The sequence below is a fragment of the Cibotium barometz genome, chromosome 15 (assembly GCF_041138505.1).
Source record: "Cibotium barometz isolate CiBa-2024 chromosome 15, ASM4113850v1, whole genome shotgun sequence".
Taxonomy (NCBI): domain Eukaryota; kingdom Viridiplantae; phylum Streptophyta; class Polypodiopsida; order Cyatheales; family Cibotiaceae; genus Cibotium; species Cibotium barometz.
This window is the reverse complement of record NC_141060.1, coordinates 15,678,755-15,701,821: the sequence shown is the minus strand read 5'-3', so window position 1 is coordinate 15,701,821 and position 23,067 is coordinate 15,678,755. Positions and strand designations below refer to the sequence as shown.

Genomic DNA, 23,067 nt, shown 5'->3' with positions numbered 1-23,067 from the left:
AATGTGAGGGAAGGTTGGGAGGGGAGGAGTCCACAGTGCTTGAGGAACCAGAACATGGATATGTGTCTCTCCCAGTTGGATCTCCGGATTGTAGAACCTGGATGGGTAATGCAATACCAAAGGTCTCCCAGTGTAGCGTTTATGACTAAGGGACCGTCCTTGCACAAATCCGAGCAGTGCATCTACGGTGATAGGTTTAGGGACTCCTCTCTAGATCAAAATGGCCATGTCCAAATCTTCTCCCTCGTACATAACTTGAGAATCTAACTGTCTAGCCTACCTATACCAGGGATCTCCAAGTGATGTAGCAAGATTCTCTCATCCTACCAATCAAGTGTACACTTCTACCTTGCCAGATTTTTTAGGTCTCTCAACAACCCCATATGGAATACTGAGTGGACACGAAAGTTGCGAAGTATTGCGAGCATTTGGGATCTTCGTTAAGCAAGGTTTCTATATTTTTTTAAAGCATTTGGAAGAAAAAAAATTAGAAAAAAAAAACCTCATACTGTACGGTATCGTACCGTACGAACCGTGCGGTACGAATGGGTTCGTACCGGTACGAGAAACAACTATGATACTGATGTAGATTGATGAATCTAGGCTGAAACTGCTGGAAAACTGCAAACGCAGGGCTGTAGACCTAATTACTGGTGTAGGACTGATGCTGGACTGAAACGCAGACTGTAGGGACTGCTACTGGACAGAAACGCAGACTGTAGGGGCTGTTGATTTGTAAACACAGACTGTAGGGGACTGAACTACAGGCGGCTGGTTTATATGCAGAAAACGCAAGTGTGTTTGCTGATTCTGGCCTGTAGATGTACTGTATGGTTGTGCTTATGGGTGTAGGGACTGCTGAACTGCATGCATTGGAGAACCAGGGTTGGCTGAAGCAAACTCAAGCACTCCAAGGGCTGGATGAGACTAGTCTAGTGCTGAAGGCAAGGGAACTCGTAGGGCTAAGGAGGAAAGTTCTTAGCACACTGAAGACTGAATGAGAAACTAAGCCCTATGCAAGCCTATTTATACTAACTAGAGGCTGGTCAAGTTGGCTGGTCATTTATTTAATAAAGTTTATATTTATAAATGACAATAAATGCTAAATAAATACCAAAAAATATGGAAAAAATACCAGATAAATCCTAGTAAATTCCCTAAGGCTTCTGGGATGTTCTAAATGATGCACAGGCATATGAATGCATATTATGCAGGATGCAGAGTGCTTTCTGATGCAAACCCTAAGGCTTCTACTGACTCTACATGCATGAATGATTCTCTCCAAGTGGGTCAAGGGACTTGACTGACTGACTGACCCGCTAAGGCTGAGGAATGACCTACGTAGCTCGTGCCTGACTTATCCTGAACTGAGGATGTACAATGGGGTCACAGCGTACGTCAAATATCATCCTACTGGGTTCTAATACTGTACAACTGTTGCACTGCTAATGATGAGCCAGTTTGTCACCATGCACTGAGTGCAGAGTGCATGTGACAACTCCATGGTAGCTACTCCGTCAACCCCGACTAAGGCCGCCGCTCATCGCCTTTTCTCCAAAGCGGACCTCCAGCTCCTAGCATTAATCGTAGCCTCCCTCGCAGCCTTAACAATGGTTTGCAAAATTGTGGGTAGCCACCTTGCAGTCAGCTTCATAACTTGCTCCACACCAGTCTCCTTGCTGAGCCGGGGAAGGTCAGAGATATCCATACCCTCGAGCACAACTATTACTGGACACTCCAACGCTTTGGACCACATGCTCCAGCTAAGCCCTATTGCGTTGTGCACAGCCCAAGTGTTTTTCACACGTTGATAGCACGGTTTTGATCCCGCCTCTAACCCTCCACAGTACATGACAAATCTAGAAGATGAGAGTTCTACAAACTGACCCAGAACGGTTCCCCTGTGCTCACTTACTCCAACAAGGTGATCACATTAGCTCAACAATTGGGGAAGTCCGAGAAGGAGAAGCTCAAGCGGTTCATTCAAGAATTGGATCCAAACATTCGGTTCCCCATTCGAAATTTTGAACCTCAGACATATCACAGGGCTTTGACTCTTGCACAGAATCATGAGATGATGCTCAATGGAAGCAAGCCAAGACCCCGCTCCAATCACCCCCAAACCTCAGCAGCAGATGTAAACCAACCAACAGAACCAGGCATCTAACTAGCAATCGGGTAAGTGGACTCCCAACAACAACAAAGATCAAAAGAAGAAGGGCCATAATAGCTCTGGTAAGGAGCGACAAGATGGACCTAAAAAGACCCCTGAAGAAAATATCAAGGAGGGCCTTACGAGAGGATTCCTGTAGTCAGATGAGAAGGAACAGTACTTCAAAGAGAACCGTTGTTTTTTCTGCCACCACACGGGACATGCCAAGAAGGATTGTACCAAATGGCAAGCGGAAAAGAGCAAACAACCAACCTCTACAATGGCTACCGCCACAGCTGTACCACCCCCTCCACCCCCACCCTCAACCACCAATGTTGTTCAGCTTTTGCCCCCTTTGAATGTGGTACCCACAGTGGTATTCGATGATACAAGAGGGCAGAGTTGAGGAGCGTTAGAAAGGTCTTATCAAAGCTTGTGGCACAGCAAAGGGGCAACAGTTTGTTGTTCTCTTCGATGCCATCTCTTGGCAGTTGGCGACCAAGATGAAATGTGTCCTTGTGCCATATCATTTGGATGTGGACAGGTTCATTCCTGGCCTACGGACTCTCATTTCTCAGAAAGCTCACCAGTTTGCCTTCATAGTTCAGAAGGCCCAGTTTTAGAGGGACTTCGTTGTCTCGCCCCTTCTCGGGTGCGACATGATCCTTGGGATTCAGTGCTTCCGCCAGTATGCGCCCATTCCTGATTGGAGGCAGGACATCTTCACAATTGTCGAAGGTTTGCCTAAGCCTACTTTCATTCGCGGGGATCGGAGTATTCAAGGTATTCCACTTATTTCCCACCTTCAAGCCAGTAGAGCTATCAGAAAGGGAGCCGAGTGTGCGATGATCTATGTCCGCCCATGACAGATAGCGACATCCACCGTGACTCCATTAGAACCCTAGATGACCGGCCTCCTCCAGCAATTTCAGGACATCATGTTGAGGGATGATCTTCGACCAAGACCCCCACCCTCTCCTCTTGAGACCATCATACCAAGTATGCTGTAAAAAGCACCTACAGGCCAAAACCCAATGCACCGGAGTGGTATGCTAGGCAATCGCAAATTCCTAAGCAAACTTTTTGCCTCAATACAAGGCTGCAGTAAATGTTTGGAGTGTCCTCACAACACAAGCAATGCAAATCTCTGCACAATCAGTGCATAAACATCTAATGAAGTCTTGTAGAATGGAAAGCCCCAAATTTTTGTGCACCAGTGAGCTGAATGATGTGCCAATTGCACATAAATACAAAAAGGCCCAAATTTTAATGCACCGTTCGGCTCAATTTTGTGCCCATTGCACATAAATTGCAAAAGCCCCAAATCTCAGTGTACCCTGTAGCTTCAATAGTGCAATTACACACGAATTTCTGAAACCCCCAAATTTCTGCAATTAACTAAAAATTCTGCAGTTGCGTGCATGAAATTATCCTATTTGCCTTGAATTTTGCAACTAAGCATAATCTCAAGAAATCCCCAATTTTTACTAAACCCTACACCAAAACTAGCACTGAACTGCTGCCTCCACCTGGAATTTTGCAATGAAGCATGCAACTCACAAACCCCAAAACATAAATCCAATTCACATGTTGGAAAGGGGGGCCGGTAGTTGATTGTGACAACCAGCCGTAGAGCTGAGTGGCGAGCAGGCAGGCTTGGAAGACGAGTCAACGCGCAGCTGAGGCGACGGACGGCGAGCAAGAGGCGAACAGGTGAAGGACGGCTGCAGGGACGTGACGATGAAGTGACTGACAGTGACAGCAGAACTGCCGGCAAAGTGACAGACAGAAACTACCGGCGAAGTGATGGACGGAAGCTGCCGGCGAAGTGAAGTGACCTACGGCAACGGCAAAACTGCCGACCTGAAGAACCAAAAAAACTGGAAAATCCTCTCTGTGCCACGTAAGCGGCCGAGCTGCACCCACTGGTGCGAGCACCACCTTAGGGCTGGGCGGAGGTGGTGAGCCCCGCACTAGTGCTGCCGGATTGGGCAGCCAAAACAGGAGGTGGACGGTGGCCCAGGAGGCAAGGCCGGCGGTGGAAGAGAGCAGTCGGAAGCGAGACGACGTAAGTAGGCAGAGTAGCTGGATGGAATGGAAATTCGCACGGATGGAGGACAGCTGCAGCTGTGCATGCGGTGGCCTGTGCAAGTGGGAGCAGCGAGCAGGCCAGCTCTGATACCACTGTTGACCCAGGAGGGGGACCTGCAGAAGCTGAACTAGGGTTTAGCACTACAACACACACTCACACAGAGAAGAAGGCACACACAAGATGATGAGTGATGCAAAGAGAAGATTGCATTGAAATGTGTGGAGTTGGAAGGTCAACTCCATAATATCATAATAAATTGTCTTGCTAAAGGGGCAGTCCGCGCACTCTAAGTACGCATTGCAACCTTGGAAAGCAAACCCAACCCTATGCTTGAGACTCAACAAACAAAGGAAATTTTCTTTTTCAGACCACAGATCTGGCATTAGACTTTATGGTCTTCATTTATGTATTGGGTCTCATAGGCCAATTTGGCCTTCCACAGACATTGATAGAATTTTCTTTCTCCACACACACACACACACACACGTACGCACACATGCATACATATATGTGCGTGTGTATGTTGTGTGTATATGCACATAACAAAACAAATCTATGCACAAAACAATGTATGCTGTGTATATGCACAAAACAAAACAAATCTATCGAGATACTTACTGTGAGTTGGTCGATCAAGTCACGGCTCACGCATCCCGGAAGCCTTTGAAGAAGACTATCCAAATTTGTACCTTCAAGTCCTTTAACTTTCTCCTTTTCATTCTCTTTGTCTGACTTTTTCTCACCTTCTTTCTCCTTTCCTTTGTCCCCATCTTTAATTTGCTCTTTTTCTGAGTCTCTCTCCTTCAATTTCTCATCAAAAACAGGAGAGCCCCCTTCCTGCTGCACGTTCTCATGTTCTTGTGATCCGTCCTCTACTTCATTGATGACACTTGACCCTGCTTTTGGCGAATCAGCAACATCCTGCACACCCTTCCAAATCGCTAATAATTACCAAGCAATCAAACCAATTATCCAAAAAAAATCAAGGAATCTTGTTTGATCATTATGGTGTGTGCATGTGTGAGTGAGAAAAACATACGTACGTACATACATACATACATACACGTATATATATATATATATATATATATATATATATATATATATATATATATATATATATATATATATATATATATATATATATATATATATATATATATATATATATATATATATATATATATATATATATATATATATATATATTAGAGGGAGAGAGAGTTTCTGTTACACCACAGGGCATTCTTACAAGTATTAGCTTTAAAATGGGCAGCCACCCAAACTAGAACTGTATGAACAGGTCTATGTCGAATAAAACTATTAACCATATGGCATACCTGTTGGTCAGAAGCCTTTGATTGCGAAGACCCTTGATCCCCACCCTTTGGCTCAGATTCTCCAAGGAGCACCGCTGGTACAAAAGCCCTGAGTCATAGTTTAAGCACACCTTCATAAGATTGGTCGTACATCCAAGCTTACAAATTGAGATAAGGGGTCATCACAGACGTAACCCCTAACCATCAGATGGGAGGGGGTCAAACGGGGGAGATCCCTTCCTTGCCCATGATGGACAGGCAGGTGAGACGACCCTTTTTCACAGGCGGGGGTTGTGTCTGTAAAGACTTATAGCACGGTGCAAAGAAAACACTAGAAAAAAAAAATATGAAGAAAACTAGTCTGTAACAAGGACTGCTTACTAAGCATGATGGCATGGCATGAACATTGATGGCTAAGCATGCCAACATCACACATCAAGGTGAATGATCACACATGACACATGAATATGATGACTCAGAGACATTAATTGGACACATGACCTCATTAGAGATCACAGTCAGGATATCATAGCTTTGTCACAGTAGGGGCATATCATTCTACTTAGAAAATTTTAGCGTCAAGACTCCTGTGAAGCTTATTAATATCCATGATAATCCACTACCAAAAACTAGACCTTTAGCAAAACTTTGACACGAAGAGTACTACAGCATATAACCAGCATCTAGTTCGATTGAAGCAATCTCATTTTCTGTTCTACATGCCATCAATACAGACCACACTTTAAGTTAAGATCAACACAGAACAAAAGTCAAGTGTCAGGACTCAGAAGTCTGGCACGTAACACAAAGACTGAGACAGAAGTCCCTAATCTACTATGAGATACCATAGTTTTGTTCAATCAATCTTACTCTTCAAAGTGAAGAAGTTCATGAATGATTCCTAAAGAGAGCACTTATCAATCACGCATTGCCTACTTCTAGACTTTAGATAATAACAGGAAGTGGGACAGAGAGGACTCTACTTTCAGGGAGCAGACCACACCCAAGGCTCAGTTCTGGGGCCACATCAAAGAGGAAGGTCTCCATTTCAAGACCCACTATGTCCATTAGGTCTCCATTGGTCATATCAGATTTCAAGACCATGTTTTTACACACCATCCACAACAGCTGGTTTGCAATAGTTTTCCTTATACAGTCTTCCACCTACTCTACAAAACATAGTTGTCATCTTTTTACGTATCTGGCATAGCCATCAGTGCAGAAGCAGGCAGCAAAGTTGCAATGGGAAAACTGATCCTACCCACAAAGCACATTGAGGTTTACTAACACATTGACACATTGTAGGAGAGAATTCGGCATATCCATCTTCAAAACACAGCCTAGCCTACATTTGCATGTGTCAATACTTTTCAAGTACAAGGTTTGCACATATGAAATCGCAGCGGCACATGCATACAGGCATGTGCGCACACGGACACAAAGGACACCCTTCATAGATCACCACATCCCTGGGCATATCCATCTTCAAAAGACACCCTAGCATATATCTGCATACATGTCAATTGCACATATGTATAATCACCACATTCACATGGATATCCATCTTCAAAACATGTAGTACAAGGTTCATACATATGAAATCACAGCCACAAACACATACGTACGTACCCACAGGCATGCACGCAAATACATGAGCCTCAAAGAGAGATCCACAATGAAACTAGAAACAAAAATGATTACCTCAGATCAGGCAAGCTTTCGTAGAAAGATTTTGTGTCCTCATCATCCCAAATGGATTCAGGCATTGCATGATCCTTTCCTGCCGATGGTGATGCATTGTCCTCACCTGTTGTCACTCTAGTTGTGTGACCATCTTCTGGCATCACTGGAGCTTGCAAGTCAATAGCTTCTGCCAAACTGACCCAAGTACGACTTTCAGCATCACTTAAATACAAACAAAAAAGAAATGTCCAATTGAATATAAAATGACAAGAAGATGTTGAGACCAACCCTCTTACAACAATCTTCAAAACTCGGTGTATCTAATATAAGACTTTAATAAACTAAATTGTTGAGAGTATATAGTCTAGGCAGCCTTGCATGTGTGAACACCGATTAGTAGGACAAGCTAGGAGGCAGGACCACAGAAGTATGCGCAAGGTTGGGTTGCTGACAGCCAGCAGGCTGACCACTTTGCTTCCCGGCCTAGCAAGCAGGCCAAGAAGCTGCCTGTAAAGGTATCTCATTGCATCACCTTTGCAGAATTAGTTTCAGTAATGTGTATTCTGAACAGCCTACAGGACAGAAGTTTGTGCATGTGTCAGTATTAAAAGCTCCCCCTGTTTAGTTTGATTCATGTGTGCAGCTTTGCTTTACCAAAGGTGGTTCAAGAGTGCAAAAAAGGGTATACCTTGTATGGCATGAGCTCACCCCCAAACATGACTAGAAAAACATATGGACAGTGCAGTTAGAAACCACACCCCTCCCCCTGCACAGTAGTGATTTTTAAGTTATCAACCCTTCTTGCAGTGCAAGGTGATCAAAATGTGTTCAAATAGGATGTGTTTGAATGCCATGACTCCATGTCCAAACTCTTCATCTTCCCCATGATTATCTTCTCGTGTGGACAAGGTCAGTGTATCCACCCAAATGTAGCAAGCACCCTTCGTCCCCAAACGGATGAACAGACAAGACTGACAGTGTATACTGAGATACTATCAGATCAAACAGAGACACAAGATCCAGATCATCCATCAGAATCTCTTCTTGTCTGTCTGCATTCACTCCCTCCATCTAAGTTTCCAGAACGCTGGCGTAGTGTAAGGCCTATCCGTAGCAGAAGACCTTTAACAAATCACATGTACACACAGATACATGCAGATACTTAACTCCTCCATGAGAAAAGCTCTATGTACAGGCCTGGCTGAAGGCTGAAAAGTAGACTAAACTGAAAGTACTATTACTAAAACCTAACTTCCCTGAAAAACCCTGTCTACAACTGGATTCCTGTCTGCATCAGACTGAAACTTGCTGCTGTACTTTTATGGCTAAAATCTGCACCGTCCTGGCTGCTCCGAGAGTAGGAGAACATTGGCTTAGGTGAGACACAGAACTCTAATAGAAAGAATGAAGAATGAGGGGATTGAGTCCCTGTTATAGGAAAACTCCCCCCAATAACTACAAGTCACGTGACCCTTTGCCCTTCAAAACAATGATAAAAGTCACTCACCCTCAAAATAATGATGAAGTCACTTAGCATGTCCACACTAGACTAAAAAGTTGCCCGACCCTATGTCCCATGGCCAGGGCTGTTCTGAATACAATCACGTTGGCCAAAACCAATTTGAAATGGATGAATGAATGGATTATATGCTCAGCTATTTATATGGACAAATGATACTGGTCGGCTGGCTACAGAGCTAGCCAACTGCATCTGTCCTGGACAAAATAGATAAATGATGTAAAAATGCCCAATAAATGCTATAAATTATGGGAATAATACTGGATAAATTCTAATGAGGGATGTACTCGATCATTCCTCCAAATTGTTGGAAGAGTTGACTCCACCTGGCTTGCCAATCACTCCATTGGGCACTCGACATGGTTTGAAGCCACTTAAGTGCTTGGTGGTCTGTTTTGATTGTGAAGACTTGTCCATAAAGGAAAGGCTTCCAATGTTTGAGCGCTATGATCACACCCAAAAGCTCTTTGTCATAAACTGAATAATTCTTTTCAAGGACATCCAACTTTCTACTGTAGTAGGCTACCGGCCTATTATCCTGCTGGAGAACTACACCTATGGCTACATTGATGGCATCAATAATGACCTCAAAAGGTTCATCCCAAGATGCTAACTTCAAAACAGGCGCTTCTGAGGCAGCTTTCTAGAGTGCACGAAGTGCATCAAGCGCCTTCCCTGTGACTGAGACTTTTTGTTTACGAGTCTTCACCCCCTTGAGCAAGTCGGTGAGAGGTGCTGCGAGGTTGGAAAACCAATGAACATGGGTGCTATAGGCTTGACAAAGACCTACGAAAGAACGGATCTCTTGGGCGGTGTCCCAATCCAAGATCTCTTGAACTTTTGAGGGGTCCAATCGAATCCCATCGGAACCGATGATATAGCCCAAGTATTGAACCTCTTCAACGCCAAAGATAGACTTTTTGGCGTTTATGTAGAGCCCATTATCTCGCAAAAGTTGCAAGACTTTCTCCACATCTTTCTCATGCTACTCCACAGTGGCTGAGAATACAAGTATGTCATCAAGAAAGATGAAGACACTTACCAATGAGGACTACGAAAATCCTCGACATCATTTTATTAAAGGTTACGGGTGCATTTGTAAGCCCAAAAGACGTGACTACGAACTCGTAGTGACCACGCTCTGTCTGGAAAGCTGTTTTTGGAATGTCAGCTTCGAATATGCGGACCTGATAGTAACCACTCTTGAGGTCGATCTTAGTGAAAAATTTTGCACCGTCTAAACGCTTCAAAATGTACTCAATCCTTGGCATAGGAAACTTATTCTTAATGGTGAGTTTATTCAATGCCCTGTAGTCTACACAAAGGCATGCAGACTTGTCCTTCTTTTGGACAAATAGGATGGGTGCAACAAATGGTGAGGAAGAAGGTCGAACAAATCCGGCTCGAAGGAGCTCAGATAACTGTCTTTCTAGCTTGCCCTCTAAAGTCTTGGAAAGACATAGGGGAACCTGCTAGGAGGTTCTCATCCAGGGACCAAATCGATATGATGATCCTCAGGACATGATGGAGGGAGGCTGGGCAGAAGATCGTTCCTAAGCATAATGTCCTGATGTCTGGACCAGAGGTCTACTAGCTGTGGGCTAAAGATGAGATAGGTCTTACCGATGAGGTAGAGGCTGTCTGAGCACGAACATAAAGTAGTGCTCCTTCCGCTCCCTTGCGGATAGCTCCTCGAGCCTGGAGGTGCGAAATCAATGGGATGCCAAGAATGCTTCTATCCCCACGAATCATGACGGGCTTAGGAAAACCTTTACAGATAGTAAAAGTGTCGTGCCCCCAATCGGAAATAGGCTCATATTGACGAAACCACTGAATTCCTAAGATCATGTCACACCCCAAAAGAGGCAAGACAATAAAATCTCGTTGGAATGAGACCTTCTGAACTTCAAAGGCAAACTGTTGTGCCTTCTGAGATATGTGGGTGCGGAGACCAGGTGTGAACCCGTCCATATCCAAATGATATGGTACTAATGTGCAGCTCATCTTGTTAGCCAACTGGGGAGAGATGGCATCCTCAGAACTACCCGTGTCGAATAGGACTGCAAACTGTCGGCCCTTGGCAGAGCCATAAGCTCGGATGAGTCTTTTCTGTGCAGCATCGCTCTCACACTCTTGCTTAGCATTCAATAACACGAATGGCATAAGATGCATAGAAGATAAAAGCCGAACTGCATTTGTGGTGGTAGACAGGGCTGGAGAAGCTAGAGATATTGTGGCAACTGTGGCAAAAGGAGCTTTAGAGGCTTGCTCCGCTTGCCATTTGTGGCAATCCTTCTTATCATGCCCTATGGTATGACAGGAAAAGCATCTGTTTTCGGACTACTGTTTCCTTTGCTCCTCTGAAGGAAGATAATCTCCAGTGATGCCTGCTTTAGCCTTTTCCTCAAGGGTTTTCTTAAGCTTGGACTCTTTATCCTTCTTACCCCCTGAACTGGAGCTATTCTGTCGACCTTCTTAGCATCTTTAGAAGATGCATTACCTTTCCCTAGCTGCGCAACAGATTGTTGCTACTGGGGTTTGGTACTAGATTGTGATGACTGCTTGGACTTGCCTCCGTTCATTTTCTTTTCTTCATTTTGAGCAAGAGTGAAAGCCCGGTCATATGTACTGGGTTCAAAGTTAAGAACTGTGAACCGGATGTTGGGATCTAATCCACGAATGAATTGATCCATCTTGGCCTGCTCAGATAGCCCTAACTGTTGTACTAAAGTTATAACCTTTCCAAAAAACTAAAGCACTGGTAATCCGTTCTATTTGAGTCCATAAAACTCATCCGCCAAGCCGGTCATATACTGGGACAGGAGAAATCTACTCTTGAGGTCACGAACAAATGTATCCCAGCTAAAAGCTGTGACATCTGTGGTCTTGGCTGTATGAAGACTAGACAATGCTACCACCAAGTGATTGCCTCACCCGTAAGGTGGGGAGCCGCTACATGGACTCTATCTTGAGGATCTGTAATCCTAGTAAATGGAAAATGAGCAGTAAATTGATGAATGAACTGATTAACTCCTAAATAATCACACTTACCATCATACTTACTAAAATTCGGTTGACTTCGAATGATGATAGTCGATGTCACGAGCTGCTAGCTGGTGGCACCTAAGGCTAGGGAAACTGAAGAGAGGTGCTGGTATCTAAGATGCATGGCCTCCTTTTCCCCTTGGTGCTCGAGTAACATACGTTCTCGATCGAGCTCTCGTTGGTGCTCCCGAGCGACGAGTTCAGCTTGATGCCGGTCTTCTTCGATCCTGCGTTGGGCTTCCTCATAGTCCCGTCTATCTGCTTTTTCTTGTTGCTTTCTTGCTTCAGCTTCTGCTTTTTCTTGATGCTTTCTTGCTTCAGCGTCTACTTTTTCTTTCTCCGTCTAGCCTCGTCTTCTCTTCTTTGTTGTTCCATCTAAAAGAAGAGGGAGATGTAGTCGGGGGTTGCTAGAGGCGGAGGAGGACGTGCTGTTGTTACCTCCAAGAGTTGGAGACGCTCCATAAGAAGCTGGTTCTGAGCTCTGAGTAGAGCTATGGTGTCTGCGGTAGTCGAAAGAGCAAGGTCTCCTTCGGGGGAGACGTCTTCCGGCTGATGGGTACTCTCCTTTGTAGGCATAATGCTGAAGTCGGTGGTCGTGCCGGAATGCAATCTGACCATCCAAGGATGCCCTCAATCAAACTTAAGAGATTTGAGAGAGAGAGAGAGAGAGAGAGAGAGAGAGAGAGAGAGAGAGAAACTGTACACCGTATGGGGTCCCGAATTACCCACTGAAGGGCCCCCTATCCCGTTACCAGAATAGTATTTGCTTTATTTCTTTGAAGAGACTGACTGTGGACTGACGATAAGCCAAACACAAGATCTCGGAGGACCAAGAGTCGGACTGAACTGTACACGGCTGTAGAAGCACCAATGATGACCAATCTCGAGCCTATACACTCTTCCCAATGGATGTAGGAAGGCTGCAAATATGAGGCTGAGAGAAGGGGCTTATTGGGACTGTTCTAGGCTATGTATGAATGCTGAGTTTTACCTTCACCAAGTGGCTGTAGCAAAACGATGCATATGAGGATGCTGAAAACTGTATGGCTTCTGAAAACTATATGAATGCTGAAAACGCAAGGGGTTCTGTAGGCTGAATGCTGTAGATGTTGCGTTTTACTGAAGGAAGGCTGAATTGCTCAAGCGTTGATGCTCCTATATGTTGATGAGGAAAACGTTGAAGGAGCATAAGGCTCCAAGCGTTGAGGTCTTCAATGCTGATTATGATATGAATGAATGAATGGATTATATGCTCAGCTATTTATATGGACAAACGATGCTAGTCTGTTGGCTACAGAGCTGGCTGACTGCATCTATCCTGGATAAAATAGATAAATGATGTAATAATGCCCAATAAATGCTATAAATTATGGGAATAATACTGGATAAATTCTAATGAATGCTAGATGTTATCTAAAGGCTTCTGAAATGGTCTAAATGCAGTGGATGAATGCTACGCATTATGCAGAGTGCTTTCTAATGCAAACCCCAAGGCTTCTACTGACTCTACATGCATGAATGCATCACTTCAAGTAGGTTAAGGGACTTGGACTGACTGACTGACTGCCTAAGGCTGAGAATGACCTACGTAGCTCATGCCTAACTTATCCTGGACTGAGGATTACAATGGGGTCATGGCGTACGACAAATATCATCCTAAAAGGTACTAATAATGTACAATGTTGCACTGATGATGATGAGCCATCTTGTCACCATGCACTACAGTGCAGAGTGCATGTGACAGGGCCAGGAGGGGTGCCAAAGTTTTCTCCGCATGGGAGATGTGCTATGCCTGCCAACAGGCCCTCGTGGTCCTGTGATCTACCATTTTTGAGTCTCCAGATGGCTCAAGCCACCATTACGGTTGTGAAAAAAGGTGGATGTGATGGGGTGTGGATGGTAGTGGGATGGGGGGCTGATCTGCTACCTCGTACCGGGATCGTGCAAGTGTGCCATATGGATAGATGTGATGGGTGTGGATGGGTGTTTCTCCTAGATTTTCTTTCAGGTATAAGTCCTCGTATTGACCCTTAACATGTGCTCGTTTCTTACGTCAAGTTGTGTGTTGGTTGATTTGGCCAGTTCCAACCTTGCATAGGAGACACTCAAATGTTGTGTGGCATTTCTCATCATACCAATCGTTCTGGGTCATGGTGCCGGCGGTAGAGGGTCTAGCAGTGGATCGTGGGTTTAGGGTTTAGGGTTTAGGGGGTCTGGTAGTAAATCTACAAGTTAATGGAAATGCGGCTATGGCAGAGGTGTGTAAGATTGTGGTGAACTGAGAGGTGAGGTCGGCTAGTGGGAGATTGGGGTCTACATAAGTCGGTAGAGATGGTCGGAGTAAGTCAAGTCCCCGTCTGGGTGTAGTGGGAGATGGGTGGTGGTGGTGAGGATGGTCAGGAAGTGCTGAGGCTGCAGGAGAAATAGGCATGGTTGGCTCCAAGGCAGCGGGTGGGAAAGGTGGAATGAGTCTTCTACAAACATAGCCAAGCCTGATGGGATCAAAGTGCAGGGGATGGGACTTGAACTCAGGATCTCTCCCATAGCAGCCCAATGCATAACCACTGCACCATGCTTTGAGCATTCATCTGTCCCTATCACTATTTATCAGTGCCTTTGTGTAGTATACATGGTCTTGCTCATTGGATAAAACTGTGTGTGTGTGTGTATGCGTGTCGAACGCCAACGCAGACGTGGGTGAACGCCAACGCAGACGTGGGTGAACTCTAACTAATTACATCACTATGATGCATGTACATACATACATACGCATTTTACACATGCGCGTGCACACACACATATGAGAGAACAATATCTCTTGTCGAAATTCCTGAATATTAGAATTTGCATCTAAATCATTTTAAGGCTCCTAAATATTATGAGTATTTTTGAATTTTAAAGACCCCATGGATTAGTAAAGTATGCAATAGACCACATAATATCCATCTAAACGGATGTATGTCGAACTCCTGTTAGGTGGCCCAAAAGGCAGACTCCTGCTTAGATGGCCCATAAGTCCCTCTTTGCTTTAAAAAAAGGTAAAGCTATTTAAATTTCACCATCTGACGTCATACACAGTAAATAACATATCTTCCTTGTTAATAGGAAAATCTGTTCCTGTTTGGAAGCCCTGTATTTCACCATCAGAATCACAACACACAAGACTGCCACAAAGAAGGAACTTACGAAGAAACACTTCGAAAGAGATGCTCATAAGATTTCCTTAGTTTCTCATATGCAGATGCATTTTCATCACTGAGCTCGCCCTTTGCATTCAGCATGCGCATGTTCTCGTGTTCCAACTGCCGAAGAGACTGTATATGCCACACAAAACCAGCAGACATTAACTGCATGAGCTAGTGCCATCCTTAGAAACCGTAGCTGGCCCCAGTATACTCAATGAACGCTTTGCATAAACATAGAAGAGCATGTTCACGTGGTTGTAGCCTAGTGGTGAGGGTTTCGGTAAAAAACCTACCCGCTGGATGCACTACAACTAAATAATAGATGTCACACAAAAGAAAATGTTGAAGAGCATAATAAAAGCAAGATTATTACTGAATGTTCGGAATGTAGGAGGTCTGCCACACCATCATAAAACGTCTGAAACAACTTTTTCAGAAGCTTCTTATGGTCTGCAGTAACACTCAGCTCCTTATACAGCTGCAAAACAAGGACAGCATAAATGTCAGAATGTGTGTTGTCAGTGTGTAATTTCAATTTTTTATATGGGTGTACAGAGTGGTTGCACATGAATATCATTGTAACAAATAGCTACTATCACACACCTCCTCTTGCGCATCTTGCCCTGAGAGGGGAAGGCCAAGAAAGACCCTCCCTTGGCGAGCAAAGCTGACAAGTAGGGACAGATTAGTTTGGACAGTGTCACGATCACGAAGATGCTCCGTGTTGGAAAGATCTCTGACAATGCTAACAAACACGCCAGCATCTTCAATGACACCACAAAAAAAGAGTTCCATAAGCAGTCTCAATGTACTCCGTTTCTTCAGAGCCCGATAGCTTCTATCTCCATCAGGGTCTTCAACAGTTTTCCCAGGGAAAAAAACCTTCGAAAGGCCTTGTAACAAAGTCGGGGAGAAGTCCTTGTATCTTTGATGGAGTGTTGAGCAGACCTGATTAAAGCAAAAACCAAACCTTAATTAGAATAATCATTTAATGCTGGAGTGGCTTGACTCTAGGGAACACAACTCCACTGAGCATGCCTCCATGTATATAACCAAATAGCAAAGTTCTTTATACTGTGCTTTAAAGCACAGCAATGGATCAGCAAAGGTGACCTGAACGGCTGCATTGATATCTGAGCTTTTCAGCTTAGCGTCGCAAATGGCTGAGACAGCTTCACTGACAAATTTACTCAAATTTACTGCCTTCAACTCTTCCAAGAGGCCCTCTCTCTGCTCCTCATTGATTTGTTTCAGCTTCTTTATCACAGCAGTATTGCGCTTGATACTAGAATCAAGAGTCCTTAAAAAGCTTGCATCTGCATCAATATTAAACAATGGTAAACACACCAAAGAGCACTTGCGCACCTGCTGAAAAACTCATCAAATGGGCAGCACACACATAGCATGTACATATGTATGTTATGTAGTACGTATGTGTGCATGCATGCCTTTCTGTATGTATCCATGATGTTTGTATGTATGTATGTACGTACGTATGCACGTGTGTGTGTGTGTGTGTGCGCGCGCGCGCGCATGCGCGCATGCGCGCGCGCGCACGAGATAAGACAGAGCGTGCTGCTCGCCATTGACCTGTGTACTGTTTCCGTTCGCCGTCAACCTCCTCTGTCCCTTGTTCCTGCTCGCCGTTGACCTCCTCCTCTGCAGCTGACTATCACCTGTACCTACCAGCTTGTAAGTTGTACCTGCTGGCCGTCATCTGTACTTGCTGCCCATGTCTCTGCTGACCGTCTCCTGTATTTGCTGGCCATCACCTGCTCTTGATGCCAGCAGGTAGTTGCTCGCATCCCCTCCTTTGCCTTGCCCTTGCTTAAGCCTAGCTCTTCTCTTGCTGCCTCTCAAATGGCTTCTCCTACAGAAGTGTACAAACGCAGTGATCCCTCTGTTGAGTCCAAGAGAAGAAACACAGAAGGAGACTCAACAATCTGAAATGCTCTCCTCTCGTTGCTCCAATCCCAACCTGCAACATTTCTGTGACACCCTTAAAGAAGGTTTTCCTAAGATCAAGAAAGCATGGGATGAACGTGTCCTTGAGTTTCGTTTGCGGGTTCTTGGCCAGGTATCACTAGACCCTGTGATGAAGCTCTCACAGAGAGCTGTGATCCCTTTTTTTCCTGGAAAGATGCCTGCAGCTACTGATGTTGGGCACTAGCTTAAAGCCATGCTTGGAGGATGCTTTGTTGAGGGCTGCTACTTTGCTGCGCGTGGCTTCTATGAGGCTCTACTTACTGATCCACAGAATAAACAAACTATTCTAGAAAAGTCACCTCTTTTTTTGGGTAGCAGATGGTGCATGTATACCCATGGTCGTATACAAAGGATTATCAAAGCTTCATCAAACACAAATGCCCTGTGTGGGTGGAAGTTGCGGAGCTTCCAGTTTATATGCGCCCTCCTCTACCTTTTTTGGCGGAATTGCTAGGCAAAGTGGTTTGCCCTCCCAGGTCTTCTGGAAGTGTCAATAGATTTTGCATCCTTTGGGATACAGATAAACCAACTCCTTCCCGAGTGGCCTTGGATGTTGAGCTGCCAAAACTTAAGACACAGGACGCTTTCCTCAAGCTCAAATGGGGGAATTTTGTTGGCTCTTGTTTCTCTTGCGGAAAGTTTAGGCACATGGTATCAAAATGCCCATTGGTACTTTTGCAACTGCCAGTAGCGGCAACGCCACCTTCAGAGGTTGTTCATGTTGGAGCCATGCAACAGTAGAAGGGGAAAAATGTGGCGCAGGCCCCGAATGTCACCCTAGATAAGGGAAAAGTAAAAATTGGCACATCAAGCCCTCCTATTATAAAAGGGAAGGAAAAGGAAAAACAAGTGCCAGATGCATGGCAGACACCTAAGAAAATTGTCCCTCTTAGACAAAGACCTGTAGTGTCTCGTAATTAGACAGAAGGAACGCTGACACTCTTTTACATGCGAGTAATGTTCATGATGATATTCCACTTTGTACATTGCATAGTAATACAGAAAGCCAAGCAGCCCATGCAAGTTGAAGGATAATCTATTTCGCTTACACTTGTTGTACATATGTATATACCAATCAAATGCTTTACATATAATGTGTAGGGCCTCTGTGATGCAAATAAATGGAGGCTCCTTTGGTCTTATGTAAATACTATGCAGCCACTTATAGTTTGTTTGAGCATAACCAGCATGCTTTTGCTGGTAGACATGGGAAAGCAATCCTTCAACCTCATTTGGCATCCAATGATCCCAATGGCAGATGGATTGTTGTGCAATGTATGATTACTACTGAAATGTATGAATTTGCGAGTGTTTATGCCTCACAAAATTCAACAAACCAGGGCTGCAATGTGGCAATCTTTTCAAACATATCCATGGCCATCAAATGCTTTTATTACAAGGGATTTTAACAATTCACCTGCTTATGCTAACAATTCGTCTCATCGCTCTCATATGATGTGCATTGAGAAACAAATGTGGGATCAAACCCTGACTCTTTTGGATGCATGCGATTTGTGGACACATCTTATGCCTCAGCAGTTGGGCTTTACTTTTCATCATAATGCACTTACAGACTACTGGGCACATTTGGACATATGGTATCTTCTGTATGCGACCCAAAATGATGCATATACCAGTAAAATGTGGATTGATTGTACATTGAGGCTTTCGGATCACGCACCTGTATGGCCTCAGCAATTCATGACCATGCTTTGCATGACAGAAGGTTGCTAATGCTAAATAACAATTATCTATCACATGCTCACTTTATTTAGATGATACATGCCGCTGTCCATCCTCTTGTACTTCACATGAGAGAGGATTTGGATGTTGCTTGGTATGGTGTTGTGATGCGCATACAGGCTGTTATTCAAGATTATGGTAGATGGTATATGGGGGAAACTAGGATGCAGGCTCATGCAAAGTCAACCCTTAAAGAATACACTAAAATTAGCCAGTTGCGACTTTTGACAGTTGATGAGCATCGGAATATGGCACAAACAAACATTGTCTTGACCAAAATGATGCTCGCAAGTTGAACAAGTGGCAACAAAAGCCGCTTCTTGACAACAGCTATTCCAAAGCTATTTGCACAACCAAACAAAAGCATTCTATTGCAAGAGTGAAACTTGGACATGTAACAAAGCACAACTTGCTAATGTTTGTCATTACTATTTTGAAGGCATGTTTGCTACCCCTTAGCCCTTTGAGAAAGCATTCCATGCACGCCATGAACTCTTGTAGTATGCTCAGCCTAAGTCACTTCCCATGAGGCAACTAATATGGATGCGTCTTTCACTGAGGAAGAATTGGATGATACTCTCACCTTGCTCCCTAGATCGGAAACACTGAGAAGAGGCCAGAGATATGAGATGCTGAATGCTGAACTCCTCACTCACCTAGGGTCTAGGGGCTGAAGACCACAAACGATGATGAGATAATCAAGATCAACTGAATGTATGATGCACTGCTTATATATGCTGTACTGATGCTGGTCAGGCAGGTATGCTGCTGTCGGCCAGGTGTTTGAGGCCTCACGACCGCAATAAATGCCCTATTAATGTTGTCGACTGCTGATACTGCTGTCGGCTGGTCATAACAGGCCCCGACTTGATGTAGTAAATGCTTTATGTGCTGATGTAGGAGCTGAAACAGTCCCATACATGCTGTGATAAATGCCTGAATAAATGGACTAATGCCTGGATAAATGAATTAATGCCTGCTAAATGGTTATGGATGCCATGTCACTTGTGCAACCCATAGGGAGTGCAGGTGACACAAGGATTGGCTTGATGAAGTGCAGCAACGCCGCGGTAGAGTTGCCATTGGAGATAACTCTAGTATCTCCATTCTTGGCGAAGGGACAATGCTCCTCATTCCGGATGGCAATGGAGGGAAGTACACCTCGAGAGTGCTATATGTGCCAGATTTAGGATTTCATCTCCTTTCTGTACACGAGATTTGCAAATTGGACACTAAGGTGGAATTTATGGAGGACTCAACCATCATTCAGGACCCTCTCACTAACAAGATCCTTTGGCAAGGCATCGAGGACCATGGCCTCTGAAAATTTACGGGTCTTTACTTTCACACAAGTACCCACATAGGCGATATTTGGCATGCTAGATTTAGACATCTTCATTTGAAGGCCTTGCGGAAGGCTTTTCGGGAGTACCTGGTGGATGGATTGCCAGATGTTGGCACACGTGAAGGTCCTTGTCACTCTTGTCTCAAAGGGAAACAACATTGGAAGGCCTTTCCGAAGAAGACTACGGGAGGCCTTTTCGAAGAAGACTACACGGCGAGCTACGGCACCTCTGGAGTTGGTTCATGCAAATTTGTGCGTCTCTCATGCACTCTGCACTCTAGTGCATGGTGACAAGATGGCTCATCATCAGTGCATCATTGTACATCAGTAGGACCCTTTAGAATATGATTTTACCCCATTGTAAGCCCCAATCTGGGATATGTCAGGCACGAGCTACGTAGTTCTTTCCTTAGCCATAGAATGTCAGTCAATCAGTCAATCAAGTCCCTTAACCCACTTGAAGAGAATCATTCATGCATGTAGAAGTCAGTGTAGAAGCCTTACGGCTTGCATTGCATAATATTCATCTCATTGGCATATCCTTCCATTAGTATCTTTACCCCTTTAGCCATAGCATTATAACCTTTGCATAAGCTTCTAGCCCAATCAACAGCTTTATGTCCAGTCGACAACATTAAAAGTTTTATAAACAACATATATATCATATTTATTCAAGTCGTGTAGCATTAGGAAGCCAACCGACCTTCTTCAACCAGCCGACCAACTCCCTTCATGCATATAGATACCTAGCGATCATCATCAAGCATTCATTCCAGCATTCAGCAATCAACTCATCTACACATAATTATCAGATTCAGCTTGTCCACACACACCGCATCCTAGAGTGAGAGCATCCTTGTATGGTCAAACGTCGCTCCGGCACGACCACTGACTTCAGCAAAATGTCTACAAAGGAGAGAACACACCATCAGGAAGACGTCTCCCTCGAAGGAGACCATACTGTTCCACCACCAACAAATACCATAGCTCTACTTAGAGCTCAGAACCTTCTTCTCATGGAGCTCTTGGAGGCCAGCACAACAAACCCCACTCCACCAACTACCCCTCACTTCATCTCTCTTTTCTTTCAGATGGAACAACAAAGACGAGAAGATGAGGCCAGACGGCAGGAAGAGAAAGCTGAAGTAGAAGCAACAGAGGCTTAAAGAAGATCGGCATCAAGCTGACCTCGCAGCTCGAGAGCACCAATGAGACCTCGACCAGGAGCAAATTTTACTCGAACACAAGCAAGAAGGGGAGGCTATGCATCGGCAGTTTCAACATATACCCTCCCTTCATTTGGTATTCATTACAGTTTGGCTCTCAATTCTAAGCCTAGCCATTACTCAGTGCAGAACGGTTGGTTGTTCTACAAGAATTGTGTGTGTCCCTCGAGAAAAGCAAGCAGCTCTTCTCCACGATGCCCGTGACTCCTTAATTGGAGGCCACAGAGGTATCAACAGTACCCTAGAGAAATTGGAAAGTTCCTTTTATTGGCCAAAAATGAGGCTTGATGTTTATTCACATGTTTAAGCCTCTAAGATATGTCAAAAAGTCAAGGTCCCACATACTAAAAATGTCATGTGCACAGTGTGTATCTACCGTGTGCTACACGCACGCAAGACTAGTTTCGAGGCTTGGGGAAGCTTGGAGCTAGGCAGGCTGATTGACGAGCTGAGTTAGGGATAAACTAACGGGCGGGCACCCAAGTATGGACAGGCGAGCGCCCAAGTGTGGACGCTCGATGACCGGCCAAGAGCCTATAAATGGGTGGCCAAGGTTAGTTATTGGGATATAGAGAGTCTCGCGAGTTTGTGAGAGCTCTATGGTCTTGGAGACTGGATCTAGTGCAGACATGCACCTGCTTTATGCAGCCGAGGCCGGCAGCAATCTCGAGGCCCGCGAGGACAGCTTCGTGGCGGTATGGGACATCGCGTGGAGGAGATTGGTCGGTACGTCATCCTAGTTAGCTTAGCTCGTGGCTCGGTGGGGACAGCCAAGACTGTGGGCTCGCCCACGGCTGTCATGGTTGGGAGGTGAGTCAGGCCTGCACCCCCTTGTTCGCTTGTTTGTTTGTTTGTTCGTTTGTTTGCAGGATTCGAGTCTTGAACCAAGAACGATCACGAGGAGATCCATGGGGAGTTGACAGTGGTATCAGAGCATACCTCGTGAACGAGCAAGTCGGTAGGTAGAGAAGAAGAGGTCGAAGAAAGGTATGTGTTAAAAAGCTTGCTGTTTTTTCTGTGCATACTGCTATTTTCAGATTCAGTATGTGTTTTTTCATCATCAAAGAAACCCATATTGATGGGAGGTGGTAGTCTAAGTAGGGTCGTTTGCTTTGCAAAGAAGAGGATAGGCTCGTTTGTGCAGTCGCATGAACGTAGAGAGAGAAAACAGAAAAAGCATCTTCGTTGCTTTTGGTTCGAAAGCGAGAGAGCGCGAGAGAAAGCGAGCCACGCGCACGCGCACGCTGCAGGGCTGATCGTGTGGAGTTGCTGGTTGTAAAGGCTATGCGTGTAGGCAGAGGCGGCAGCTACAGGCGGGCAGGCGCCTAAGGCTTGTGTAGCCAGGCGGCCAGGCAGCCAGGCCCACGTAGGCGCCTAGGCCAGGCGGGCTGGTGCCCAGGCCAAGCCCACGTAGGCGCCCAGACCAGGCAGGCAGGCGCCCAGGGCCACGCTGCCATGATGCCCAGGCCCACGCGGGCTGGCACAGGCGCAGGCTGCACACAGGCGCCGACACACAGGCGCCAACAGCACTTCAGGCGCCGGCAGCAGTTGGCGACGGCAGCAGGTCGACGTCAGCAGACAGCAGCACGTCGGCGGTTAATCCAAGAGGAAAGAAAAAAAAACAAGGAAAGCCCACGTTTTTTTTAGAGCTTTCGTTTTTTTTTAGTTTAAAATTTTTTTTTAAAGTTTAAAAGACCCCTCCTCTAAGGTTTCAAAGGTGTTTTATTTTTTTTAAGAACCTAGAATATATATATCCATATATATATATATAT

General features: G+C 45.0%; 1 protein-coding gene across 2 annotated transcripts in view; it reads right to left on the bottom strand.

Moving 5' to 3' along the window:
- LOC147631003 (regulator of nonsense transcripts UPF2) overlaps positions 1-23,067 on the bottom strand; it is an 88,805-nt gene that overhangs the window by 35,757 nt on the left and 29,981 nt on the right. The window contains exons 4-10 of one of the 2 annotated variants that reach the window (XM_086809333.1): positions 16,109-16,311; positions 15,599-15,943; positions 15,369-15,473; positions 14,997-15,124; positions 7,265-7,441; positions 5,585-5,672; positions 4,863-5,174 (exon numbers count right to left, since the gene is read on the bottom strand). In XM_086809333.1, the coding sequence (XP_086665459.1) occupies positions 4,863-5,174; positions 5,585-5,672; positions 7,265-7,441; positions 14,997-15,124; positions 15,369-15,473; positions 15,599-15,943; positions 16,109-16,311 (1,358 nt within the window). The remainder of the gene's footprint in view (positions 1-4,862; positions 5,175-5,584; positions 5,673-7,264; positions 7,442-14,996; positions 15,125-15,368; positions 15,474-15,598; positions 15,944-16,108; positions 16,312-23,067) is intronic. The other variant, XM_086809334.1, reaches the window with a different exon arrangement.